At 46.5% G+C, this 27,177-nt stretch overlaps 1 protein-coding gene across 3 annotated transcripts in view; it reads left to right on the forward strand.

The window, feature by feature from the left end:
• Positions 1-27,177, forward strand: part of LOC126293302 (uncharacterized) — a 237,659-nt gene that overhangs the window by 187,611 nt on the left and 22,871 nt on the right. For all 3 annotated transcript variants that reach the window (XM_049986435.1, XM_049986433.1, XM_049986434.1), the window contains exons 2-4: positions 2,402-2,594; positions 17,626-17,914; positions 25,852-26,068. In XM_049986435.1, coding sequence (XP_049842392.1) covers positions 2,402-2,594; positions 17,626-17,914; positions 25,852-26,068 — 699 coding nt within the window. The remainder of the gene's footprint in view (positions 1-2,401; positions 2,595-17,625; positions 17,915-25,851; positions 26,069-27,177) is intronic.

The following is a 27,177-nucleotide window of genomic DNA, read 5'->3' on the forward strand; positions in this document are numbered from 1 at the left end:
TTTCTTGTTGGTGCACTACTGTGGTGTAGAGAGTTGTGGTTTTGCGTTTCTTTTCTGGTAGCTATGAAGCAGTAAGGTACAATACTGCTGTTCATCAACAGTAGAAGGTATTAAGAGAATGAGGCGGCCGGTGTGGCCGTGCGGTTGTAGGCGCTTCAGTCTGGAACCGCGCGGCCGTTACGGTCGCAGGTTTGAATCCTGCCTCGGGCATGGATGTGTGTGTTGTCCTTAGGTTAGTTAGGTTTAAGTAGTTCTAAGTTCTAGGGGACTGATGACCACAGATGTTAAGTCCCATAGTGCTCAGAGCCATTTGAACCATTTTTATTACGAGAATGAAATATAAATTTATCTCGTGATTAGAAAATTTGCCGATAGGAAAAGGAGTAGCACCGAAGAATGAGGTCAGCTTATTTGTTTTATGAATCGTTTAACGGCTACGTCCAAGCAATGCGGCAATGCTACGTCAAATAATGAAACAATCTCGCAGAAATTTGAGACGAGCCGATAAGTCTATGTCAGTTTGTAAAAATGGTTAAAAGTAGGAAATATCGTAAGACAATACTCGTGACTAAAACAGTCTTAGTAGGCACCTATCCACGGACGGACCGAGAAGAGAGGACAGATTTTTCCATCGTGAGTTAAGGGGGTGTAGGACGTGAAACGGGCTGACTTGGAGCAGGAGAGGCACCACAGGACATTTTATTTTCTGCTGTCTATACTTTTACAAATTAATTCATAAACTTTGCCAGCATGACCAGGAAGGATTCACACTCATAGCAGTGGAAGTTCAAAAACATAACAAAATAATTTTTTTTATGTGAATTTCATCATTTTTTCTCTTACTATTGGCTGCATTTCTTGCTAGGGGGTACACTTTTCTTCACAAGTAAGAGAGATTCTTCGATGAATTTTGCACAGCATACAAACGATTCTAACAGGTGTATGAAACTCTAGAATTTTCCAAATTTATTTAAAACTGCGGTAAAAATTGAGATAATTAACTACAAAATTTGATTTTTTTCTAAACGTTAAGTTTAAAACGTATCAGCTCATTCATTTTTTCATAAATTAAATAGATTCCTGTACGTATGGTTTGTATGCTGTGCAAAATTCACCGAACAGTCTCTCTTACTTATGAAGAAAAGTGTACCAACAGCAACAAATGCAGCCAATAGTAAGTGAAAAAATGATGAAATATCACGTGTAAAAAAAAATTTTGTTATGTTTTTGAAATTCCGGTGCTACGAGTGTGAATCCTGAATCCTTCTTGGTCATGCTGACAAAGTTTTATGAATTTACTTGTAAAAGTATAGACAGTAGAAAATAAAAAGTCCTGTGGCGCCTCTCCTGCTCCAAGTCGGCCCGTTTGACGTCCTAACCGCCTTAAGCGAACTCTGCGCCAGGTACGACGCTTCACACGAGCTGAATGCCCTGCCCCGGCCAGCTAAATTGTCTGTATTTTGGTGCGGACTCACAGGCGTGGTGGTGCTCAGCGACATCTTATTAGGTCGGGTGTTACACCTGTCTTATTTAAACGTCTGCTCTTACAGACTGCCCAACACGCCACTTGCGACATTGTCACAGTGTGCGATACCCACTCAGAATTTGATACACTGCGAGAGGCTGTCTCAGTTGAAGGCGACACGGACTTCATAAAAATTTTGTCTAATGTCTGAACTCGAGCCAAACTCTTATATGCGTTAGTTAGGTTTTACTGTTTGCAGAGTTGCTCATGGTTCAGCCTTTCGTATTCCGCCGGCCGCGGTGGCCGTGCAGTTCTAGGCGCTCCAGTCCGGAGCCGTGCTGCTGCTACGGTCGCAGGTTCGAATCCTGCTTCGGGCATGGGTGTGTGTGATGTCCTTAGGTTAGTTAGGTTTAAGTAGTCCCATAGTGCTCAGAGCCATTTGAACCATTTTTTCGTATTCCACTAGTCAACCAGGCACACTTCTCTGTTGCAGTATTTTACGTCTTTGTGTGTGTGTGTGTGTGTGTGTGTGTGTGTGTGTGTGTGTGTGTGTGTGTGTGTGAGAGAGAGAGAGAGAGAGAGAGAGAGAGAGAGAGAGAGAGAGAGAGAGAGAGAGCGAGCGAGCGAGCGAGAGAGAGAGAGAGAGAGAGAGAGAGAGAGAGAGAGAGCGAGAGAGAGAGAGAGAGAGCGAGCGAGAGAGAGAGAGAGAGAGCGAGCGAGAGAGAGAGAGAGAGAGAGAGAGCGAGCGAGAGAGAGAGAGAGAGCGAGCGAGAGAGAGAGAGAGGGGGGGGGGGGTGGAGGGCAGTCGTTATGTGCTGCGTTTTTTTAATTTTACTACCTTACTTTACCCATAAGAGATTCTCGTAATGCTGCTAAAGAAGCGGCTGTGGCGTGCCCAGAGCGACGTGTGACGGCAGGCGCCCCGCCGTGTTGCAGGCCCGACGCCGAGTCCGGCAGGGGCAGCGTCGCGACGTCGGCGGCGGGGGGCGGCGGGGGCGGCGGCGGGGGCGTGGCGCCGCTGGGGCTGTCGCTGGGCACCCGCTGCGCCGCCCCCATCTCGCGGCTGCGCGTCGAGAAGATCGAGGGCGGCCTGCTGGTGGCCGGCGTCGTCGTCGCCGCCAACTGCCAGGTGGGCGCACCCATCCCCCACTGTGGTCCACAGTCCCTAGCCCGGACTCACAGCTCTCATTTGCACGGGTCGCGTGTCATGAATCCGTTGTGTCCTGTTCCGAGACAGCGTGCGCCACAAATGCTGTAAGTGGTTCCCGATACAGCGGACACTGCCACTAGGGTGGAGTTGACCCCTGAACTGGTGCTACACACGTTCTATGCGGAACAGATCTGGGGACACGGGAGTACGTCAGACTGACGCGTTATTGACTTGCTCAATTTGTGAAACTCTGTCTCCAATAAATCATAACTTTTTTCTTAAATTGTAATATTTTCTTTGTCTGCACATATACAACACATCTACCGATTTCATTCACATTCGGATGATCCCTTGTCGTGCGTCTCGTTTCCCTCAGTGCATACTACAAGAAAAATAATGTGTGTTGTTACTTGTGCACTTTGCAGGAAAACAGGAGAGAAAGAACGAAACAAAAATACTGTTTACTGTGTTCTTGATATTGATTGATATATTTGCAAGTATATACAGGGTGTTTCAAAAATGAACAGTATATTTGAAACGGCAATAACAACTGAACGAGCAGCGATAGAAATACACCGTTTGTTGCAATATGCTTGGGACAACAGTACATTTTCAGGCGGACAAACTTTCGAAATTACAGTAGTTACAATTTTCAACAACAAGTGATGTGAAAGATATAGAAGACAACGCAGTCTGTGGGTGCGCCATTATGTACGTCGTCTTTCTGCTGTAAGCGTGTGCTGTTCACAACGTGCAAGTGTGCTGTGGACAACATGGTTTATTCCTTAGAACAGAGGATTTTTCTGGTGTTGGAATTCCACCGCCTAGAACACAGTGTTGTTGCGACAAGGCGAAGTTTTCAACGGAGGTTTAATGTAACCAAAAGACCGAAAAGCGATACAATAAAGGATCTGTTTGAAAAATTTCAACGGACTGGGAACGTGACGGATGAACGTGCTGGAAAGGTAGGGCGACCGCGTACGGCAACCACAGAGGGCAACGCGCAGCTAGTACAGCAGGTGATCCGACAGCGGCCTCGGGTTTCCGTTCGCCGTGTTGCAGCTGCGGTCCAAATGACGCCAACGTCCACATATCGTCTCATGCGCCAGAGTTTACACCTCTATCCATACAAAATTCAAACGCGGCAACCCCTCAGCGCCGCTACCATTGCTGCACGAGAGACATTCGCTGACGATATAGTGCACAGGATTGATGACGGCGATATGCATGTGGGCAGCATTTGGTTTACTGACGAAGCTTATTTTTACCTGGACGGCTTCGTCAATAAACAGAACTCGCGCATATGGGGAACCGAAAAGCCCCATGTTGCAGTCTCATCGTCCCTGCATCCTCAAAAAGTACTGGTCTGGGCCGTCATTTCTTCCAAAGGAATCATTGGCCCATTTTTCAGATCCGAAACGATTACTGCATCACGCTATCTGGACATTCTTCGTGAATTTGTGGCGGTACAAACTGCCTTAGACGACACTGCGAACACCTCGTGGTTTATGCAAGATGGTGCCTGGCCACATCGCACGGCCGACGTCTTTAATTTCCTGAATGAATATTTCGATGATCGTATGATTGCTTTGGGCTATCCGAAACATACAGGAGGTGGCGTGGATTGGCCTCCCTATTCGCCAGACATGAACCCCTGTGACTTCTTTCTGTGGGGACACTTGAAAGACCAGGTGTACCGCCAGAATCCAGAAACAATTGAACAGCTGAAGCAGTACATCTCATCTGCATGTGAAGCCATTCCGCCAGACACGTTGTCAAAGGTTTCGGGTAATTTCATTCAGAGACTACGCCATATTATTGCTACGCATGGTGGATATGTGGAAAATATCGTACCATAGAGTTTCCCAGACCGCAGCGCCATCTGTTGTTGACAATTGTAACTACTGTAATTTCGAAAGTTTGTCCGCCTGAAAATGTACTGTTGTCCCAAGCATATTGCAACAAACGGTGTATTTCTATCGCTGCTCGTTTAGTTTTTATTGCCGTTTCAAACATACCGGTCATTTTTGAAACACCCTGTATTTTCTCGAACAAATAATTGAGTGTTTTGAAATGTGTGGATGATACGTTTGCTATTCTTCCAGTTCTGAGGAGTCCAAAGAGTTTAACACACGACTCTTGTCAAAAATTCCGTTACCACTTTCAGTTCTTCTTTGGTCATTAATAAATTTATCATTGCTTGTTTCTACATTTTGTTACTATGTTCTGTTTTTTTTTATATATATATATAGACGTTCACGTTCGGTTGCCAAACAGCCCAGCCGACAGCTCTCACAACAGACTTTATTTTGGCTCTGACACGTAAAAAAACGTACACCCGAAACAGACAAGGACAAGAGGCAGCACAGGAGTATATCACCATGGTTGCTACAGCAGACCCACATCTTTCGAGTAGTTCACTGGGACAGTAAAGCGTAGTGTGTTCGCCGGTTAGCGGCTCCACATCGCTCTCGTTGAACGGTATAAACAAGAGAACTATCCTAGTCCCGCTGCAGAAGAAAACGCCACCCGTGCCTACAACCTGCGATTCGCTATTGTCTGCCATTACCATGGCTTAGTCGCGCAGTTAGTAGCTTATCGTACGGATTACCCTCCTCAGCAATCTTAACTGCGGACTGCCCAGTGGCACCCCAGAGTGACATCGTTAGCCACCTGATAACTGAAATAAGAGAGGGATGACCGCAACCAGAATCCGGCACCTAGTCGACACGAAGAGGGTGGCTGGAAGGACAGTCGAGACGTCGGTGACGCACTTGTAGGTGTATCACAATGACGCGGCGAATACCCGGACTGGTTTTACTGAAACTGACAGTGGTCTTGGGAGTCTATGACCTTCTACACGCGGACACCTGGCCGCCTTAAAGTTCGATGTCCTCCCTGACGCCGATGGCGTCTTCTCGCCGGACAGCTGTCTGTGCCACATCCCCATATTCGCGCTACAGTAGTCTGAGGAGAATGGTAGTGAACTGGCCACCGAGTTCACCCAACCTGAACCTGGGGCACCAGCTCTGCTCCAACAAACCAGCGGGCAGGGTACTCTACTGCTCTTTCGTCTGATAGTAGGCCATCCGGAATCGCAGAGGGGTTACGGCTCTACAAGCGCCTAGGCCGTCACTGTCTGTACAGGTGACTTTTTAAAATTATCTGTGAAGGTGGTCGGGTGCCACCTAAGATGTTGCCGAACTGCAGTGGGGGTGGTGGGGGCTGGGGCAGGTGTTCTCAGAGGGACCCTTTGCCATGTTATTCGTGCATGTGTCAATGTTGCACCCCCTTCACGATCACAGCACAGGAAGACACAAATCAGGAGCACTGAAAGAGACTGAGTTGCTTCGGATGACGTTCAGTTGCGGCCTGTACAAGAGAACAAAAGCCCCACGGTGCCCGCAGACGTGGGCTGAAATGACCGACGGGGTCGCACGTCGTCGAGAAAAGCTTCCCGTTGCTCGTCAGAGTGCCAACCGTCGTTCTCGACCCCGAAACGTGTGGCAGTCAACGCCCCAGGCAAAGGGTTTGTTTCGTGGACGCTCTTCACTGCCACGCCCTGAGGCGGTAGTGTGTCCGGCATGTTTTCCTCGGCCACCCATTGAGACAACCGGGTGTCGCGGTTCTGACCTCCATCGCAGAGCCGTCGAAAGGAGGAGTGAAATGTGACTAACAGGGGGTGTGACGAATTTCCCGTCGTGTGGCACGTCCGCGGTGGCGTTGGGCGGAAGTGTGCTGGAATTTGGTGCCAATGTGACATCACTAACTGCTCACATCAACTTCCGAGCCGTGGCCTTTTTTTCGCACCTGTACACACCTCGACCCCGAGGGTTACGCCGCAGGGCGCCCTGATTCTGCAGCATCACACAACGACAACGACACCGACACTGTAGGAACCGCTGAGCCAAATATCAGCCTTAAGCGTCGTAGGGGGTTTTTTAAAAAGTGATCGTATAATTCTGTTCCTTACTGTACATCTAAGAAATATTCACGATTGTCAGCGTTATTTTGCTGACTATAAAAACCAACCAAGACCAAGTAAATAATATGCTGTTCCTACTACAAGGGATTTTCGGAAAGTAAATTCCGTTCGGCCGCGAAATGGAAACCACCGTGAGAACAAAAAATGTTGTAGTTGCAGCAGTTAGCTACACCTTCTACAAACTAATGTGTAGTACCTGCTCCGACTTAGACATTCGTAATAGCGTTGTACCAACTTTTCAATACTCTCGTCATGGAAGGCAGCCGCCACTGCTTGCCGTCAATTCTCTACACTGGTCTGCAGCTCGCTGACCGTGCCAAAGTGTTGTCTTTATAGTGATTGGGTCACGTGAGCAGTGATGGAGTCAAATACGGGCTGTATTGCGGGTGATGCAACGTTTCCCACCGAAAACGCTGTAAAACGCGGCTGAGACTTGTTTTGAAAGTGGATACGCTTGCCAGTTATGTTACGTGGGCTGCATAGCTTCGGGGTAAATCTCTCACCGGGGCCTCGCACTTGGCGGGAGACACTATTTTCTAGGCTTATTTACGCGCTCACACCTTAGAAGAGCGACGGGACGCGATCGCCGGGTGTACTAGACACACTGCCCAACACGTCCGTGCAAAGCTTCATCCGATTTTCACAGCGGTTTCCATTTCTCGACCGATTGGAACTTACTTTCCGAATAGCCCTCGTATGCTCAAGTGTGCTTTCATCATGCTGTATATTTTCAATTTTATTATTATTTCGTTTGGCATCAAGGATACATTACTTGAATTGAACAGCAATGATGTTACTGGTAACACAATATGCATATACTACAAATAAAATAGATTACATTCATTTATGGTATTAAAAGTCTTAGATTACATCGATAAATCAATAATATACATATGGATAAAAACACTAGGATGAGTTACATGTAAAAGAGAAAATGTGGTTTTTATAGACAGTAATATTGACAAACAGAGCTTCAAGTTGTAATAAAAGCTATAGGTTAATATCTTAAGTATCCAGCCAGGAGATTGCTTCCTCAGAGACCTCCTCCAGCATATTTGCGTAGGGGACACTCTGTGACAATGTGGTGTATTGTTTGTCGTTGGCGTCCGCAGTCACACTTGGCACTTTCAGCGATTCCCCACTCATGCTTCAAGTCCTGGCATCTTCTGTGCTTGGTGCGTATGCGATTTAGGGTGGCCCACGACCTCCTAGGTAAGTGGAATCCAGGAGGGGCTAGTGTAGGATCAGCAATGAGACCTGCAGAATCGGGATTGGCTGCGAACCATTCTTCCCTCCATGCTGTTCCTGGTTGGAATCCTTCAGAAGTAAGCCTTTTTCCAAGTCTCCAGGAGGGTTTCCTGGACTTAACACGTTGCCTTTGAGTGGAATCACAGTCTTGGTGTAGCGGTAGCTCGGGATTCTTGCAGCATTTCTCCCATTCCCTTTTCAACGCTGCTTGACGTCGCAACTTCGGTGGTGCAATATTAGACAGAACAGGTAGCCATTCTGTGGGTGTGGATTTTATTGTCCCGGATACGCTTCTCATGGCTACATTCAGCTGCGTGTCTACCATGGCTATGTGAGCGCTGTTCAGCCATACTGGGCTGCAATATTCCCCGACAGAGTATACAAGTGAGAGGGCAGTAGTTTTGAGTACTGATGCCTTAGCTCCCCAGCTTGTTCCGGAGAGTTTGTGTAATATATTGTTTCTGGTTCTCATTTTTAAAGCTGTTTCAGTTAGGTGTTTTCTATATGTTAGCGAACGATCCAAGGTCACGCCGAGATATTTTGGGAATGGGTTATATAACAGCAACAGATTTCTAAAGGAAATTTGCGGTTTATAGCGAGCATGCCTATTACTCAGATGGAAGGTGGAGGATTCAGTTTTATTTCTGTTTACTTTGAGTCGCCATCGATTAAACAATTCATCGAGAATTCGCAGATCCTGAGTGAGAGTCATTTCTGAAGTTGCAAAATCTTTAGCCTACGTCACCAACGCTATGTCATCAGCATAGATAAATGTTCTTGCTATCGTTTCTGGCAAGTCAGCGACATATAAATTGAAAAGTAGAGGGGGGGGGGGGCAATACTGATCCTTGAGGTAGTCCGTCATTTAAATTGAATCCCTTGCTTACTTGACCTTTTAGGTGAACTTGGAATTTTCTGTTGGACAGCATGTTATTGAGTAGTTGTGCAATTCTTTTACATGGAATTACTCTTAAGAACTTAAGAAGCATGCCTTTCCGCCACACTGTATCATACGCTGATGTTAGGTCAGTAAACACGGCCATTGTTTTCTTCAGGTCTTCGAAGCCCTTCTCTATGTATGTTGCCAACGCTACTTGATCGCTACAACTGCGGTCTCGTCTGAAGCCAGCCTGTTCTACAGGAATGTGTTTCAGGATAGTTGGTGCAATTCTATTATAGAGTACTCTCTCCAGCAGTTTATAGCAGACACTTAAAAGTGCAATGGGTCTATAGTCTTCAGGATTGTTACCAGATTTTGACGGTTTCAGGATGGCAATATTTTCAATAATCAACCTACATGTTACTTTCAATGTAAATTGTTTATGCAGGGTATCAAAAAAGAAGCATCCTATTTCTAAAAAACTCGAAACTATTTTGTTATTTGAGATATTTGCGTGAACAACGTACTGTTGGAGAGAAGCGAACTCTCGAGTTTTACATAGTTCCCGTTAGGTAGCAGCAATGTGCACCCGCTTCAGTTCTAGTAAAGATGGTGTCGAGACAACAGAAAGCGTTTTGTGTTCTACGTTTTGCGCAGTGTGGGTCACTAATAACTGTTGAGCGTGACTTCCGTACTAGATTTGGTGTGGATCCTCCTGCACCACAGGGCATTAGACGATGGCACGAAAAATTCCGAGAAACAGGTTGTTTGTGTAAAGGCAAATCGCCGGGCCGTCCCCGAGTGTCTGACACAGACGTCGAACGCAGGGTATTGAATATTCCTCTTCCTCTTAAAGTTGACCGACCCCTTCCCTCGATCGAGGAACCATACAAAAATAGCAATCTTGTGTATGATTTGTGGGTTTGCATCAGTGGCACAGTAAACTTAATGGAAAAGCCTTTACCATGCATCCAGGCATTCACTTTAGACAAACTGAGGTGCAACATAGGTGTGGAGGCCACAATTTACCTTGGTTTCTTAATCTGCACCTGAAATAAATGGTGTATGATTGTTTCACTGTTTACGATGGTCATCATCTTGAACCACAAACAACTTTTGTTACATTTATGCAGATGTTATCCGGTTTGTTACTAGAGGTGTGGGACAAGGAGTGCTCAGAAATCTGTTCGCCGTGCAGCTCCGCAGCTCAACATGCCCCCCGATGTCAGTCTGGCGTGTGTTGGATCGACGTTTACACATGAAACGACACAAAATTCAGCTACTGCAAGCTCTTCGTGAAGGTGACAAGCGACAACAACGTGTGGAGTTCTGTAATTTTGTTCTTGGCAATATGGGGGATGACAGTATTCTTCCATGCTTCATGTTTAGTGACGAGGCAGTATTCCATTTCAACGGAAAGGTGAACCGTCATAATGTGAGAATATGGCCTTCGGAAAAATCACATAGAGTTGTAGAACATGGGAGGGACTTCTCAAAATTTAATGTGTTTTGTGGAGTTTCACGGGAAAATCTGTATAGTCCATTTTTCTTTGCCGAGAACACTGTTACAGGAAGCACATATCTCGATGTGCTTCAGAACTTTCTTTCCCCACAGTTGGAGACTGATTCGAACGACTTCATTTACAAACAGTATGGGGCACCGCTACGCTGGCATCTGGAAGTGTGTGATTTTTGAAATGAAAGAATTACTGAACGACGGCTCGGTCGCATTGGACAAAATGATCCACCCTTACATTACTGGCGTCTCTGTTTATGTGCCTCCATTACCAACAACAATGAATGAACTGCGACATCGCATAACAGTAGCTGTCGAAGCTGCAACTCAAGACACGCTCGCTGCAGTTTGGTAACAATTTGAATGACGCATTGACATATGCCGTACATCTCAAGGGAGGGGGGTGGGCAATTAAACACCTATAAAAAGGTATGAAAATAACTTTTTGAGTTTCCCGTTTATCGAAAAAACAAAATTCATTGTATATGTTTATTAGTTTCAGAAATATGGACATCCCAAATCGGATCATTCTGTTTTGATACACCGTGCATTATTTAAGTGGCTAACATTTTCGAGATATTTTATGAAACAATATCTGCTATGTTCATTAAAAGAAGAATTTCTCCGCGTGTATTCAGTAAAATTTGATGTTACAAGGAACTGAATTCACGAAGATCAATTCTTGTACACGTACGGCGCGTTCCATTCTTTACATAAGGAGAGTGAATCCACACGTGACAGCTGAACACAAAACGAACTTGGAAGGCGGTTGCCGGGAAGGCCTGCGGTGCAGTTGCACTGACCACTCTGCCCGGATGGCTTTCCTGGCCACATCATCTGCCTAGTAAGCACGAGACCCGGGTTCGAATCCCGATCCAACACAAGTTTTCAACTTCCCTCATTGATTTCAATTAATGCCTTACTCCCCCGTACAGCCCGGATATTCCACCCTCTGATTTCCACATCTTTGCCGATCTGAAGACAGACATGTACGGACGTAGGTTTCAGTCGAACGAGGAAGTGCAAGGGCGGATGCGGTTGTGCAACCGTCAGCGGCCGACCGCCTTCTACCGAACAGGAATTGTTACTCTAAGATAAGTGTGTTATCGCGTGTGGTGGTTACTTTTGAACGGAGCCATTCCGTGGTCCCGTTGTGGCGGGAGTTCGGTTTCCATTTGACTGCCCCTCATACTTGCCGTTGCTATTAGTTGTTACTTGCGACGAATGACAGTATAACATCTACGGTGATAAAGCGCAGAAATCACGTTTTAACGTTGCGGGACTATGAATCCGTAACCGCTGTGACAAATACCAGCTAAAAATGCTAGCTGCGGAAGAGTAGCACTTACAGGAAACACTGACAGCGGAACGTCAGAGGAGAGCCCTCGCTACCGCGTGCAGAGAGGAGTAACTGCTGCTGACTGCCGTGCGGGGGAACCAGGTTCGAGTCCCGGCACTGCCAGGGATTTTTCCCTGCTGGGAGGACCGGTGCGCAGGCTGCGCCGAGCCGTGTGTGGGATTCCGAGGCTAAGAAAGCCGGCAGGACGCTGTGCTCACCACACGCCCCCGTACCGCCACCGGTGACGTCACTGCAACAGGATAACACGGTGGTCGGTCGGAGCCACGGCTGGCGCGTCGGGGCCAGAACGCGGAACTTCAGCGCCCCCTTTTCACTGCTTGCGGAATCAAAACAGAGGGCGCACAGACGGACCTGCAGAGCCCCGCCTGATTGCCGATGACCGCGACGAACGAAGCACTAAAGCCACTTTTGCACAATCGACTTGCCTGTTTCAATCGACTACTCGAGACGAGTGAGAGTCTCGTGCAGCGCTCTTTGCGTTTTATACCTCTGTTTGGAGCTGTGATTTTTGTTTACACGTCAGCACGAAAATTGCGCGTGTTGTGAGAGCTGTTTACTGGGCAATATGGCAACCGAACGGCGACGCTGAGGTTATGTGGAACTATTATTTTTACGAAAAAATTAAGTATAGTAACAATATGTAGCAACAAGCAATGATAACAGAGTTTATTAATGACCAAAGCACACTTCATAGTGGAATTTCTCAATAGTTGTGTTGTAAGATCTTTGCCGTATGAGAAGAAAAGTGTAATTGAAACATGTCAGACATATATACTTATTCGCTTGAGAAAATATATACTTGCAAATATCTGACACTGTCTCGAACGCAGTAAATAGGTCCGTTTTGTTTCACCCTTTGTCTCTTATTTTCTTGCTGAGTGTCAAATAAGATCGAAAATTGTTCTCGTGAAATAATACTGACGATATTTTCGCTGTTGAAATAATTTACATTACAACACCTTTACTACAGACATTTTTTATGCATAGCGTAAGGCTTTTTCGCTGTAAATTTTTTGGTTTGAGGTATTTCGTCTCCCTTGTAAGAAAACACTAGTAGGAAAAAATACTAGGACGTTGCGTAACATTGTAGTGCGTCACGAAAAGAAAGCAAGCAACGTTTAAAAGATTAAGCACAAAATCGAAACTCAGAGAAGTGAGCTCGGCCAGAACGACTTTGGCCGTAGATATCAGACGTCGCCATAGTCCCTTGGAAGTAAAAAAAGGAGGGAGGTGATGCTCTAGACTTGCTGTACGTTGTTTTGGAACCGGAGTGGGCGAGGGCTGCCGCCATCTTAAATAGCCAAAAACATTGAAAGGCTCCTGTTTACGATTGCAGCGTGTTCATTATTCCTGTCGTGTGTAGACAACTACTGTTTTAAATACTAAAAATTGCAGAGCTTATGTGAATCACGTAGTGTCAGGAAGGTAATTTCGAACGTTTTTCTGTTCTCGATGCGCATTTTGCTGTAATAATACGACACATTTGGCCTCTTTAATGTAACTTTTTTTTCTTGGTGTATTCCGGATAACCAAGAAGAGAAGGATGTGATCAGAAAGGATTCTTCCGTATACCACTTAATTCCATTTCTACTGTGTTTGTATCGATAGCAAATGAAGCAGAACTCCGAAACGAATGCTTGTTTCCTTACTGGTTCTGCTTCTTGTGCGTCACGTTTCCAGCTCTCAGTTCGGATGCACGTTTTTAATCACGTTTGCGAAAAACTTCTTACCTATTCGTTCTTTGTTAGTCCATAAATGTGTGCAATGAGGAAAGAAGCAAGGCATTCTATCGTATCTTGCGCGCGTCAGCGAAGTGAAAGGTTACTGAAATGTTAACGGAACAGACCTGCACGAGGATTGATAGGAAATCTAACATCAAGTGAGTGAAACAAAACCACTACAATGAAAGTGGACAGAACTTTATACTACGCTCGGATCGATTGTACACCCGAAACCAACTCAAGCTGGCATTTTTGATGAAACGGCTACGTCTCCACACATTCAAAGTACTTGGGATAAGACAACGAAAGTCTAGTCTAGTTATTTCCAACGGTCTAAACTGGGCACGGCACGTCACGGGGAAGTGTCAGCTCGGTGAACCATGGCAGTGTTAATGCGGTGACGCTAATCTTTTTGGGGTGCGTAAGATCGTGGACGTCGGCTTCAAGTTTGAGGCATAATGATGACTCCCTTGTTTTCTTACCTCCATGCATTCTCCCTTGTTTGTGCGCATACTCAGAAATTTACGACTCCACAATGTATAGATCATTGAGGCCACACACACACATTCGCGGTGTCGTCGGTTGCTGTTTTACACGCAGGCAAAAGGAGCACTTCGAGTATGCGGTTTTGGCCAGAAAATCGCTCATGTAAAACGGGCTTAATACCACAACTGCAACACCTACGGTCACGAGACTATTGCTCAACTCGATTATACACTGTGATAGCAGCGCTCCAACTGGACAGAAAGCTACACTTCTGAATATGATATCGGATGATTAAGAATAGTATCGTTTATATTGATTCGTAACACAGAAAGCGTGTTAAGCGTTATAAACACAGGAACTAACAAAAATGACATTTCATTTATCTTTCTATATCCCGGGAGGCATTACAGGACAGTCTATTTACAGTAGTCTCTGAACATTCAGATATTTAATGAACTTCTTTTTCTTTCAAAAGCAAAAACTGGCTAGTGAAGATCAAAAACGTGATCCTTTGCAGAAAGACGACGTGTATCTACTCAAGAAGAGGAAACTTTCTTTGCTACGCTTCCAGTCATATCAGTGAATGTGCAATGTAGGAAACGTGTGTGGAATGCAATACCTACTGTATTTAATGTGCGAAATAAGCCATCATTACTGCAGCTGAAGGTAAAACCACATAGACGCGACAATAAAACGTAAAAAGCAATAAGACTGTTTCCCAACACAGAAGAAACCAAGTCCACAATTTTTACTATGTAATTATGTTTACAAAAATATTTGTGGTGCAGACAGTCGAGTCAAGAGTAAGAACGTGCGAATCGTTAGGCTCCGAACAGTGGTGTTACGTGTGAAGGAAACTGGCTATCATAGTAAGAACACACAATAACAGAAACGTACGCTTCTCATGCATGAAGTGTGCGTTTATATTCTCTTGCTTTCAACGAAGCTGCACATTCGAAAGTATTTATTCATGAATAAATTGTAGCTTATGTCATTGAATCAGTGAGATTTGACTGCTTTTACATTTCACTATCAGTCATGCTTATAATAATTTATTAATGCTTGGAACTAAAAAATATAGCTAATTCGTTAATTAAGTAGAAAAGCAATTAAAACAATAATCTTACGGTTGGATTTCTCGCCGCTAGGGACGCTAGTGTCGTTTCAACAATCAGACGGTAACAATCTTCGCAGTGGCAAGTGCTGCGGTTCTATATGAGGTGCGTCCACAGGATGCCTTTCTTTGTGTTCAACTTTGGTGGGCACACACATTTCAAACAGTGCGCATTTGCGTATGCGTAATTTCCTGGAAATGGAAACCGTGCGTTAAGTGCATTACTTCACGCCTTAGGTGGAGGCCATGTGTGTTTCATTGTCTAGTGTGTTGAGGTTATACTGTGAAGGGTGCAATGATGTCTGTTGACTACAAAGGAAGAACGCTTAAATTTATACATGTCTAGAGATAAAAAAGTCGTATAAAATACCGCTTCTAACGATTATTTCAATGAAAACTTGATTTTGTTATGTCGTGAGCGACAAGTATTATATAAAATGTGTCCGATCATATTACTGTATAGAATAAGATACCGTTAGTTTCCGAGTATAAAAACTTCGAAGAGTAAGCCGGAGATTTATGCAAATTGTGTATGAAAACTTTGGACGAATATTTGTGCTATAGTGACTTACAACCTGGCATGAGAAGAAAACAAGTGGTTGGATGTGTGTAGCTCCTCGCAGACTGCGTGGCACAGAAGTGAAAGACGCTCATAATTTCTAGTGGACTTTGGCGTGCATTAAATTCCCAAATTTATCGGGTCCAAGGGTGTAAATCTAGATATATTGCAGAAAATGTTGTATCGTGGGCGTCCACAGTTGTGGAATTGTTTGTGCTGTTGCTTTTGTACCAATGGTACAAACAATGTTGGATGATCTATTTCCTACCGTTTGGAATAAATTTTAAATCTGTAACCCATGAAGATATGGTTAGAAAATCGCCAAACCAGTTGGATCAAAAAGAAAGATTTCCCATACGGCTGAAGCGGTCTTATTCATCATACTATATGTTATGTTTCATGATTAAAGTTGTGTAAATAACTTTATAAAATAAGATACACAGGAGAAATTGAAAGTTAATGAACCTTTACATAACCACTGAAAACCTCCCTTAAGTATTTGGGAATTATCGCTGAAATACTTTGTTTTAAAATATGAAGTAAATCGTTCACAGAGTAGTACGTATCTCGCCAGTTGCTGTAGTAGAAGTCACGAAAGATAGCGGTTGTCCTGCGCACCTACGTCACGCATAGTTCGACAGGCAATGAGCATTCAGTATGTTCTGAGTGCTCTGCTACGAATTCGGTAGGCAATGCGAGCACTGAACATGATCGTAGCTAGTCGTTTAATGAATTTCGATTCCATTTGCTGCGAGTTGTCATCGCTGACGGTGGTAGTGAGTGATAAATTATGCATAAGTAAGCGAGAGACATAGTTTGCACACGCACGTACCGCACAATTGTCGCTCGGAATCATCAACAATGCAATCACCCGCCAGGTTAGCCGAGAGCGCTAACGCGCTGCTTCCTGGACTCGGGTAGGCGCGCCGGCCCCTGATCGAATACGCCCGCTGGATTGAAGACGAGTGCCGGTGTGCCGGCCAGCCTGGATGTGGTTTTTAGGCGGTTTTCCACATCCCCCTAGGTGAATACCGGGCTGGTCCCCACGTCCCGCCTGTTACACGACTCGCAGACATTTGAAACAGATCCACACTTTACACTAGACGCAGACAGAGGGGGGTACTCTCCGTCCCGGGGGGGGGGGGGGGGTACATGGTGGCGGCAGGAAGAACATCCGGCCAGCCCTTCACATAAACATGCCAAATCCGAATTAGCCACGCCAACACCGCGCACAATGCAGGACTAAGGCGCAAGCGACAGATAGAATCATCAACAATGCAATCCCCTTGTGTGCCTCGACACGCACGAAGGGCAATCGTGCGTGGATCGGACAGCCTCATCACAGGAGTTCCCCGAGAAGAAAATCTAAAATCTCGCCGCGACCTCCTGAAACTCGGAAAGAAAAGATTGTCGTCACTTTGTACTTCGAGTATATCTGGTATTTGTATAGTTCTTTACCGAGAGAGGTGGGGCAGTGGTTAGCACATTGGACTCCTATTGGGAAGGATGACGGTTCAATCCCGCGTCCGGCCATCCTGATTTAGGTTTTCCGTTATTTCCCTAGATCACTCTAGGGAAATAGTGGGATGGTCCCTTGGAAAGGGCACGGCCGATTTCCTTCCCCATCCTTCCCTAATCCGAGCTTGTGCTCCGTCTCTAATGATCTCGTTGTCGACGGGACGTTAAACACTAATCTCCTCAACCTCTATTCTGATCACACAATCTTTCAATAGTTGTTTACCGACAGTCACTTTTGCGTTTTCTTTCCCTGTCCCCTTCTCGCTACAGTAAACACAGTACAAAGTGCCAAGCAAAGAAGGGTACATTTTTTTCCTTTCACTGAGAGATAGAAGGGGGGTGGGGGGGGGTGGCACCTAGAAAAGAGGCACCGTTTGGCCAAACTTTTGGATTGACCCCCAGCAGGCACATACTGTGCCCCGAGATTAGATTAGATTAGTACTTGTTCCATATATCATGAATACTTCGTAATGGTGTGGAACGTGTCAGGTTAATGGAAGGTGTCTATACAAGATATATTACATTACACGGAATATTACGACACAATTTTTTTCTGATGCGCCTAACGGCAGAGAGTGTGTGTGGGTGCAGTGAGAGAGCGGTGTTGTGGCGTGTTGTCGCAGGTGGCGCTGCCGGCGTTCGGGGCGCTGTTCGCGCTGGCGGGCTGCGTGCTGACGGCGGCGGCGTACCGCGGGCCGGCGGCGGGAGAGCTGCCCGCCGAGTACGAGGCGCGCGTCTCGCTGACGGGCAGCTCGCGGGCGCTGGGGCCGGCGTGTCTGGCGGCCGGCGTCGCCATGCTGATGGCGGGCGCCGCGCTCTGCCTGCTGGCCCGCCGCGCCAGGCACCGGCAGCGCCGCGTCGCCTTCCACTGCCCGCTGCACGGAGACTTCTACCCGCTGTCGCCCGTCGCCGGTCAGTAGCCCACTCAACCTCCGACCACTGCTCAACTCGCATTGCACAAACGAGGGACATTTCATAAATAGTACACAGGTCGGCGTTACTCCGGATTGTTTGATGCAACGACAATGACAATTAGGTCAGATGCAGTATCCGAGGTTCTCGGGTGTCCAGCCGGGTCCGATCGTCGAAATTCCACGATATTTCGGTGAATAACCGTTTCGCCATCGGCTGGTGCTGATGGAATGATCTGTCTGCGCTGCGTCCGTGGTATTTATATCCGCGGGGTCCCGAGTCGTACCCCGGCGCGGACGGCCGGCGGGGTGCCGCGTCGTCGGTTGTTCTTCACCTCGGTTCTTGCTGCAGTTCTGTTGTCGGAAGGCCCTTTGGATTTGGCGGTTGTCATACCCATTCTTGCAGAACACGGTGTTTGAGTTCCGTTGGCAAGTTCTGTCCATCAGTGATCGGGTGTGCCCTGTGTATCAAGGTGTTGAGCATTCCATTAAGCTGCGCCGGATGGTGGCAGCTGGAGGCATGTAGGTACAGGTCAGTGTGTGTCGGCTTGCGGTACACACTGTGAGCCAGTGAGCCATCAGACCTACGTTCCACTAGGACATCAAGATAGTTTTCCATCTTTCTCAGTCTCCATGGTAAACCGAATGTTACTGTGCACCGAATTCAGATGTTGCAGAAAAATGACAACAGAAGTGCAGCAAGAACCGAGATGAAGAACAACCCGAAGAAGAGAAGCAAGCTCTGGCCTTTGTGCCGTTTGCTGGCAACGTGTCGTCAAAAATAGGGAGACTGTCACACAGTCTTCCCACCACCAGCAAAGATTCGTGACCTACTAGGAACGGCAAAAGATGACGTAGGCCTTAAGAAAGCGGGCGTATACAAAATCCCGCGCGGCTGTGGCAAATACTACTTCGGCCAAACAGTTCGCACGGTCGAAGACCGATGCGAGGATCACGAACGTCACACGCGCTTACGCAAATCCAGCTATTCGGCCCGAGCAGAGCACTGCATTGAAACCGGACAGACAGCGAATTTCTAAAAGACAAAAATCGTGACGGCGACAAGTGCCTGCTGGGACAGTATCTACAAGGAGACCATAGAAATTAGAGCAACAGGGACACCGGGTTTCAACTTGGAAAAGCCTGGAAACCATCACTAAACACTATGAATGAGCTCCGGCGCGAGATCCTCCCGCCACTGTGCCACCACCGGCCGTGGCTGCAGCTGCCTCCACCCCTCCCACCCGGCGCCTCGCCGGCCTTCCGCGCCGGGTACGACTCGGGATCCCGCGGACGTAAATACCACGGACACATCACTCCATCAGCACCACCTGATGATGGCCGAACGGTTACTCGCCGAAATATCGTGCAACTTCGACGATCGGATCCGGCTGGACACCCGAGAACCTTGGATACTGCACATTCGCCGGGAAAGCCTCAGATCACATACGTCAGATGCAGTTGGGAGCGTGAGGAAGAAGTAATTTTTCCTTTATTTTTTGCTACCTACTCTACAATAAAATTGGCAGCAGGTAGAAATGGACCCTTCTGTGGTCTCGGGTACTCTGACTGTTGAAGGCCAAAGGTCGAAATTTTACATACATTAATACTTGTTCCATATATCATGAGTAGGACATTTCATGATGTGGAACGTGTCACTTTGACAAAAATTGTCTTTACACAAAACATTTTTTTTACAGTTATTATTTCGTATTTAAAAATATAATGTATTGAGTAGAAGGAGTTGTCATTCAGAAATTCTTTTAATTTGTATTCAAATGTTGGTTGAGTATCTGTCAGACTTTTAATGCTGTTTGGCAAAATGACCAAAGATTCTTTTGGCAGCATAAAATTCACCCCTTTCTGTGCCACAGTTAGATTCAACCCAGAATAGCGAAGTTACTTCTTTTTTCCCCTAGTGTTGTAACTACGCATTTCCTGGTTACTTTTGAATTTGAATGGGTTATTAATAACAAATTTCGTAATTGGATATACGTATTCCGAAGGTACTGTGAATATTCCGAATTCCTTAAATAAATGTCTGCAAGGTCATCTTGCATGGGCTTCAGCTGTTATTCTCATTACACACTTTTGTGGGATGAATACTTTCTCTTTTAACGATTAAATAAACCGAAATGTGATCCCATATAAAAGCGCTGCATGAAAACCAAAATTTGCAATAACCTTAATAGCAGAAATAGCTGAACCTAACTGTTTCAGCAGATCATCGGTGTGCTGCTTCCAATTCAATTTCTCATCAAATCACACATCCAGAAATTTTCAATATTCTGCCTTAGCAACAGACTTCTGTTCGTAGTCTATATTTATCAATGGTGTTATGCCATTTACTGTACAGAATTTTATATACTGCGTTTCCTCAAAATTTAGTGAGAGTCCATATGGAGAGAACCACTTAATAACTTCCTGAAACACATTGTTTACAATTCGCTCACTTGATTTTTGTCCGTTGGGTGTGATTACTGTACTTTTATCATCAACCAAAAGAACTAGCTTTACATCTTCATTATATAGAGTGGCAAGCGATTAATATATATTAAGAACAAAAAAAGCAAAAATCCGACATAAATCCACAATACTTTAAGCGTAGTTTGCGGTGAGTTTACAGTGGACAGTAGTATAGTTTCACATCGGATCACTCGTTTTCATGGTGGTTGCACGGGCGTACACGACAATCAGACACCCTTGAGGCCAAAACCGTCAATAGCTGAACGAAGTGTGAAACTTTCTGTTGAAGATCGCAGTGCGACTCGCTCTGCAGCCACTGGAATTCCTCCAGCATCAGAATTCTGTTTTCTCATAAATGATTTGAAGAAGCGAAAATTTCTGCGACATGTGTTCCATAATCTTTGACTGCTGAAGAGAAGTGGAAACGCCTGAAACGATTCGACCGTCAAAGCAACGATTCCATCGTGAAAGCAACGATTCCACCGTGAAAGCAACGATTCGACCGTGAAAGTGAAGAATTCGAGTCGAATTGACACTATTCGCGAACCGTGGATTACAGACTTCAAACGGGAGTTGAAATCAAAATCCAACGAGCGGAGATCTTCAGTATCTCCATGTCCAAAAACATTTCGACACGTTCAGTCAAAGCTCAAGCAAGTGATGGTTATTACTTATAGTCACCAATAAATCATCACGAGTAAGTTCCGTGTGGAAGAAGTGTCACAGCACTGTATTATCGTAATTCCATGCAAAATCTGCATGATAAATGCACAAAACACGACCTCTGTTGCTCCAGGCTGGGCCACTCAGTCTCCACGACAATGCTCGCCCGCATATCGGCAATGTTCTAGCCCAGAAGCTGCGCGAATACGGGCGGGAAGTGTTGCCATATCCTCCCAACAGCCCCAACATGAGTCCACCAGACTTCGACTTGTTCCCGAAATTGAAAACAAACTGCGCGTGGCCGTCGTTATCTTTCTGTGGAAGAGCTTTCTATCACCATTACCCACGCCATTTGACAGATGAACAGAAGTAGTGTCCTGCGTGGAATAATAGAGCTTCCGAGATGGTCGGGTTCACTCAAAGAGATGCAGAAATACTACACTCCTGGAAATGGAAAAAAGAACACATTGACACCGGTGTGTCAGACCCACCATACTTGCTCCTGACACTGCGAGAGGGCTGTACAAGCAATGATCACACGCACGGCACAGCGGACACACCAGGAACCGAGGTGTTGGCCGTCGAATGGCGCTAGCTGCGCAGCATTTGTGCACCGCCGCCGTCAGTGTCAGCCAGTTTGCCGTGGCATACGGAGCTCCATCGCAGTCTTTAACACTGGTAGCATGCCGCGACAGCGTGGACGTGAACCGTATGTGCAGTTGACGGACTTTGAGCGAGGGCGTACAGTGGGCATGCGGGAGGCCGGGTGGACGTACCGCCGAATTGCTCAACACGTGGGGCGTGAGGTCTCCACAGTACATCGATGTTGTCGCCAGTGGTCGGCGGAAGGTGTACGTGCCCGTCGACCTGGGACCGGACCGCAGCGACGCACGGATGCACGCCAAGACCGTAGGATCCTACGCAGTGCCGTAGGGGACCGCACCGCCACTTCCCAGCAAATTAGGGACACTGTTGCTCCTGGGGTATCGGCGAGGACCATTCGCAACCGTCTCCATGAAGCTGGGCTACGGTCCCGCACACCGTTAGGCCGTCTTCCGCTCACGCCCCAACATCGTGCAGCCCGCCTCCAGTGGTGTCGCGACAGGCGTGAATGGAGGGACGAATGGAGACTTGTCTTCAGCGATGAGAGTCGCTTCTGCCTTGGTGCCAATGATGGTCGTATGCGTGTTTGGCGCCGTGCAGGTGAGCGCCACAATCAGGACTGCATACGACCGAGGCACACAGGGCCAACACCCGGCATCATGGTGTGGGCTTGGTTCAAATGGCTCTGAGCACTATGGGACTCAACTGCTGTGGTCATTAGTCCCCTAGAACTCAGAACTACTTAAACCTAACTAACCTAAGGACATCACACACATCCATGCCCGAGGCAGGATTCGAACCTGCGACCGTAGCAGTCGCACGGTTCCGGACTGCGCGCCTAGAACCGCGAGACCACCGCGGCCGGCCTCATGGTGTGGGGAGCGATCTCCTACACTGGCCGTACACCTCTGGTGATCGTCGAGGGGACACTGAATAGTGCACGGTACATCCAAACCGTCATCGAACCCATCGTTCTACCATTCCTAGACCGGCAAGGGAACTTGCTGTTCCAACAGGACAATGCAAGTCCGCATGTATCCCGTGCCACCCAACGTGCTCTAGAAGGTGTAAGTCAACTACCCTGGCCAGCAAGATCTCCAGATCTGTCCCCCATTGAGCATGTTTGGGACTGGATGAAGCGTCGTCTCACGCGGTCTGCACGTCCAGCACGAACGCTGGTCCAACTGAGGCGCCAGGTGGAAATGGCATGGCAAGCCGTTCCACAGGACTACATCCAGCATCTCTACGATCGTCTCCATGGGAGAATAGCAGCCTGCATTGCTGTGAAAGGTGGATATACACTGTACTAGTGCCGACCTTGTGCATGCTCTGTTGCCTGTGTGTATGTGCCTGTGGTTCTGTCAGTGTGATCATGTGATGTATCTGACCCCAGGAATGTGTCAATAAAGTTTCCCCTTCTTGGGACAATGAATTCACGGTGTTCTTATTTCAATTTCCAGGAGTGTATATCGAAGAACAGTAACGAGATATCGAAAAAATAGACGTGGAAGTAAAAATTAGTGAGCATTATTTATGAAATGTGCCTCGAATTAGGAAAATATCAGGTCACAAACTGTATTCTATTATGACCAGTACTGTCCTCAATGGGGAATGTTAATCGGAGGCAAGTGTATCGTCGGGAGTGTCGCAGGGAACTGTGATAGGACCACTCTTCTTTTCATTATGCACAAAAGACCTGATGGACAGACTGAGCAGTTGCTTCCTGAGGACACCATAACAAATGAAGTCTGTGAGAGGGTACAAGATGACCTTGACAGAATTTCTAGGTGTGACTAATTGCAGCTTGCTCTAATGTTGGAAAATCTAAGTTAACACAGATCTGTGTGAAAAACAATCACACAATCTTCAAATGCAGCATAACGTGTTCGATCACATTAATGTGACCGTCATCTAGGCTTCCAACGCCAGTGTGCAGTAACCACCCAGAGGCGTCAGATGGCGGCACTAACAGAGGAGGGTATGCAATGCTTGTTGGGGGAACGTGAGGAAACAGTGCTGTCATTGTCGTAAAGAGGAAATGGGCGATTCGCTACGGTTGGAGGTTCGAATCCTGCCTCAGGCATGGATGTGTGTGATGTCCTTAGTTTAGTTAGGTTTAATTAGTTCTAAGTTCTAGATGGGTAGATCACATAACTAATGAGGAAGTATTGGATTGGGGAGAAGAGAAGTTTGTGGCACAACTTGACCAGAAGAAGGGATCGGTTGGTAGGACATGTTCTGAGGCATCAAGGGATCACCAATTTAGTATTGGAGGGCAGCGTAGAGGGTAAAAATCGTAGAGGGAGACCAAGAGGTGACTACACTAAGCAGATTCAGAAGGATGTGGGTTGCAGTGGGTTCTGGGAGATGAAGAAGCTTGCACAGGATAGGTTAGCATGGAGAGCTGCATCAAACCAGTCTCAGGACTGAAGACCACAACAACAAGTTCTAGGCGACTGAGGACCTCCGAAGTTAAGTCGCATAGTGCTCAGAGCCATTTTGAAATGGACGATTAATCCGATGTCCAAAAGGAGAGAATCGTTGGACTTTGGGCCCAGAGCGGATGCATTTCCAAAATGGCCAAGTTTGTAAACCATTTGTGTGTCACTGCAGTTGAAGTACGCTGTGCATGCCAAAATTGCACTAGCCAAAACTGGCGCCGAGGCAACCGTGGCACACCACGGGCCACGGGGGATGGGTGAATGCTGGCTGTGGAGATGTGTACAGGCAAACAGACTTGCAATGTTGAGCAACTGACCAACCAGATGAATCGAGCAGCTACTGACAGTGTGTCTTCGACAACCAGCCCAGTGTGCTTTACTGCGAATGGCCCTCTGCAGCAGGCACCTGGTTCGAGCATCCATGCTGAATGCTGTTTGTCAGCAGTGAAAGCTGGGATTTGCATGGCAGTACCACAACTGGATGTCCACTGAATGGTGACGGGTGGCCTTTTTTATCAGACTAATCACGTTTTACGTTCTGTCTGACAAATGGCTGTTGGCGGGTAAACCCTGCAATAACTGTCGGAAGAGTCCAGTCCTGAGCAGGTAGCGATATTGTCTCGCGAATGGTTACATCATATTCCTAGGGTGATGTCATTCTCAAAGGCACAATACATCTGTCCTCATGGACCGTGTCCACCCCTACATACAGTTCGTTTTTCTCGACACAGTGGCATCTACCAGCAGGACAATGCAACGTGCCATACTACTCACAGTGTGCGTGTGTAGTTCAAAGAGTACAAAAATGAGTTTCCTGTACTCCCCTGGCCACCAAACTCCCTGTATTTTAGCCCAATGGAGAATATGTGGGACGACCTCAATCAGCTGTTCAGACCACTCATCCTCAACTGAGAACCCTAGGGCAGCTGGCCATAGCACTGGAGTTGGCACAGCTCCTCTTTCCTGTAGCTTCCAGAACCCCATAACACTCTTCCTCCACATCTCACAGCAGTCTACACAGCAAAAGTGTTAGTGGGGTGGTCACACTAATGTGACTGGATACTGTAGTAGTCTCACTAGCTCTCCCAACACTTTAACAACATGCATTTTGCCTCACTTTTTGTATCCGTTTAACCTCTTTCAGCTGTATTTTGTACTAGCTGGCAAGAGTCAAACATGTTCTCCAACATTTAGAGTACATTCACCACCCTGTTGCCCCAATATCGAGAAGCCAGCACCACTGCCTCATATGTATTTCTGAATCCCACCACCCTCACACATCCATCTGTCCCTGTCCTCTCACTGGCTTATCCGACTACCTTCCCTTCCCAGACTTTGAAATCAGTTTTGACATCTACTTGTCCTATCAGCTACAGCATACACTTCGCCATCCATTGAATCAGTTTTGACATCTACTTGACCTATCAGCTACAGCATACCCTTCCCCATTCGTTGCGAATGACAGCTAACACACACTTTCCCTGCAAAAATCCAGTCCTACTCTGTCCCACCTGTAGACTCTCCGTGGATCTCGTCCTACATCCTGTCCCACCCGCACCCAAACAGCTCACCTAGAGTGTACTCCGAGCCCATGGCACAACCACCCTTTCAGGTTTCGAGACCACTCACATTGCAGTCTCATCAGTCTCTACATACTCATTTTTATTTGTATAAATGCAATTTATGAATGTGATGTGTGACAGTGAGTCTGCCTCCGTGACACCCCACAAGTGAGGTTCGGCTAACCCGCGGGCCCACGTTGTAGGCCTGCCGGGGAGCCTGAGCGGGGGCGGCAAGCCGCGCTACGGCATGCTGTGCTGCCGGGGCCCCGGGGGGCGGCGGCTGTGGGGGGCGGGAGCGCCGATGCCCACCCCGCAGTGCCCCCACTCGACGCTCAGCTCGACGCGCAGCTCCGTCTCCAGCGCGCCCGCCTCGCCCTGCCCGGCACCCACGCCGTTCCTCGTCACGTCGGGCTCTGTCAGGTAACGTATGGTCCGATTAAGTTCTGTGGTCAGCTTTTAATGATGCTCTGATGTACGTCCTCTCACCTGCCGGTACCCTTCCCAATTTCCCGATATCTCGCCTGTAGTGTCCCCAGTACCATTCCTGTAACATCCTGGTACCATTCCTGTGATTTCCCGGTATAATACCTGGGATACTTTGCTGTTGTTCCCACAATGGCCTGGTATCATTTGTGTAATGTCATTCTATAGTTTTCATGATATTCTTGTAAGACTCATGTAGGTTTCTCAACATTCACGGAAGTTTTAGGTAACTATTATGATAAGCTTTTTGCAACTGTCAAAGCTTTGAAAAGTTTTGGTCAATTCTTGTAATATTGTGGTGAGGTCATTGCTGTGTTGCACCAATATACTTATAAGTCGATTTCTTCGTAAGCTGCAAGTCATTTCCTATATGTGAAATCAAGTTTGTAGAGGACACTAGGTCTGTTACTGTTAATCAAACAAACATTACCTCTCCTCTGATGGAAGTTTCAAATAATTCTATTCAAAGCACATCTCAAAATCTCACAGTTCCTTGTTCTTCATATTTTACATGGTGGACATGTTTTCGTGAAACCTGTGACTGTCTCTCCCAGTAACTCCATCAAAAATTCCACACTAATTATTAATAGCAGCTAAACAGTCTTGTGAAAGAAACTGTCGTTTCACTACATCAATAATCTTTGATATCATCCTAACTTCAGCTGACTTGTGAAATATTATTTCCGATAAAGGAATAAAAGATTTGACTTAAAGATTAACGAAAATATCAATACCATTCAACATGCTGCTTTTTTATTTTGAGATGTTTGACTATATTTTCTACCAACCCAGCTATGCTATCTGCGTCCCTTGGAATTAAAATTCTGTTGCAAAGTTCCCTCATATTTGCTTCTTAGCAAGAACATACAAATAAAATAGCAATGGCGGCCCGCTGCAGTGCCTTAATCGATGTGGAAGTCTGTCCTCAATCCCTCATTTGTATCACTAACATTTATTCCGATATCTGTCCCACCTATGTTATGCACTACACATTTCTCTCTGTATCTCAAGATATACAAATTTTAATTTGATTTGTTCTGTGACAG

The sequence above is a fragment of the Schistocerca gregaria genome, chromosome 10, assembly GCF_023897955.1.
Source record: "Schistocerca gregaria isolate iqSchGreg1 chromosome 10, iqSchGreg1.2, whole genome shotgun sequence".
Classification (NCBI taxonomy): domain Eukaryota; kingdom Metazoa; phylum Arthropoda; class Insecta; order Orthoptera; family Acrididae; genus Schistocerca; species Schistocerca gregaria.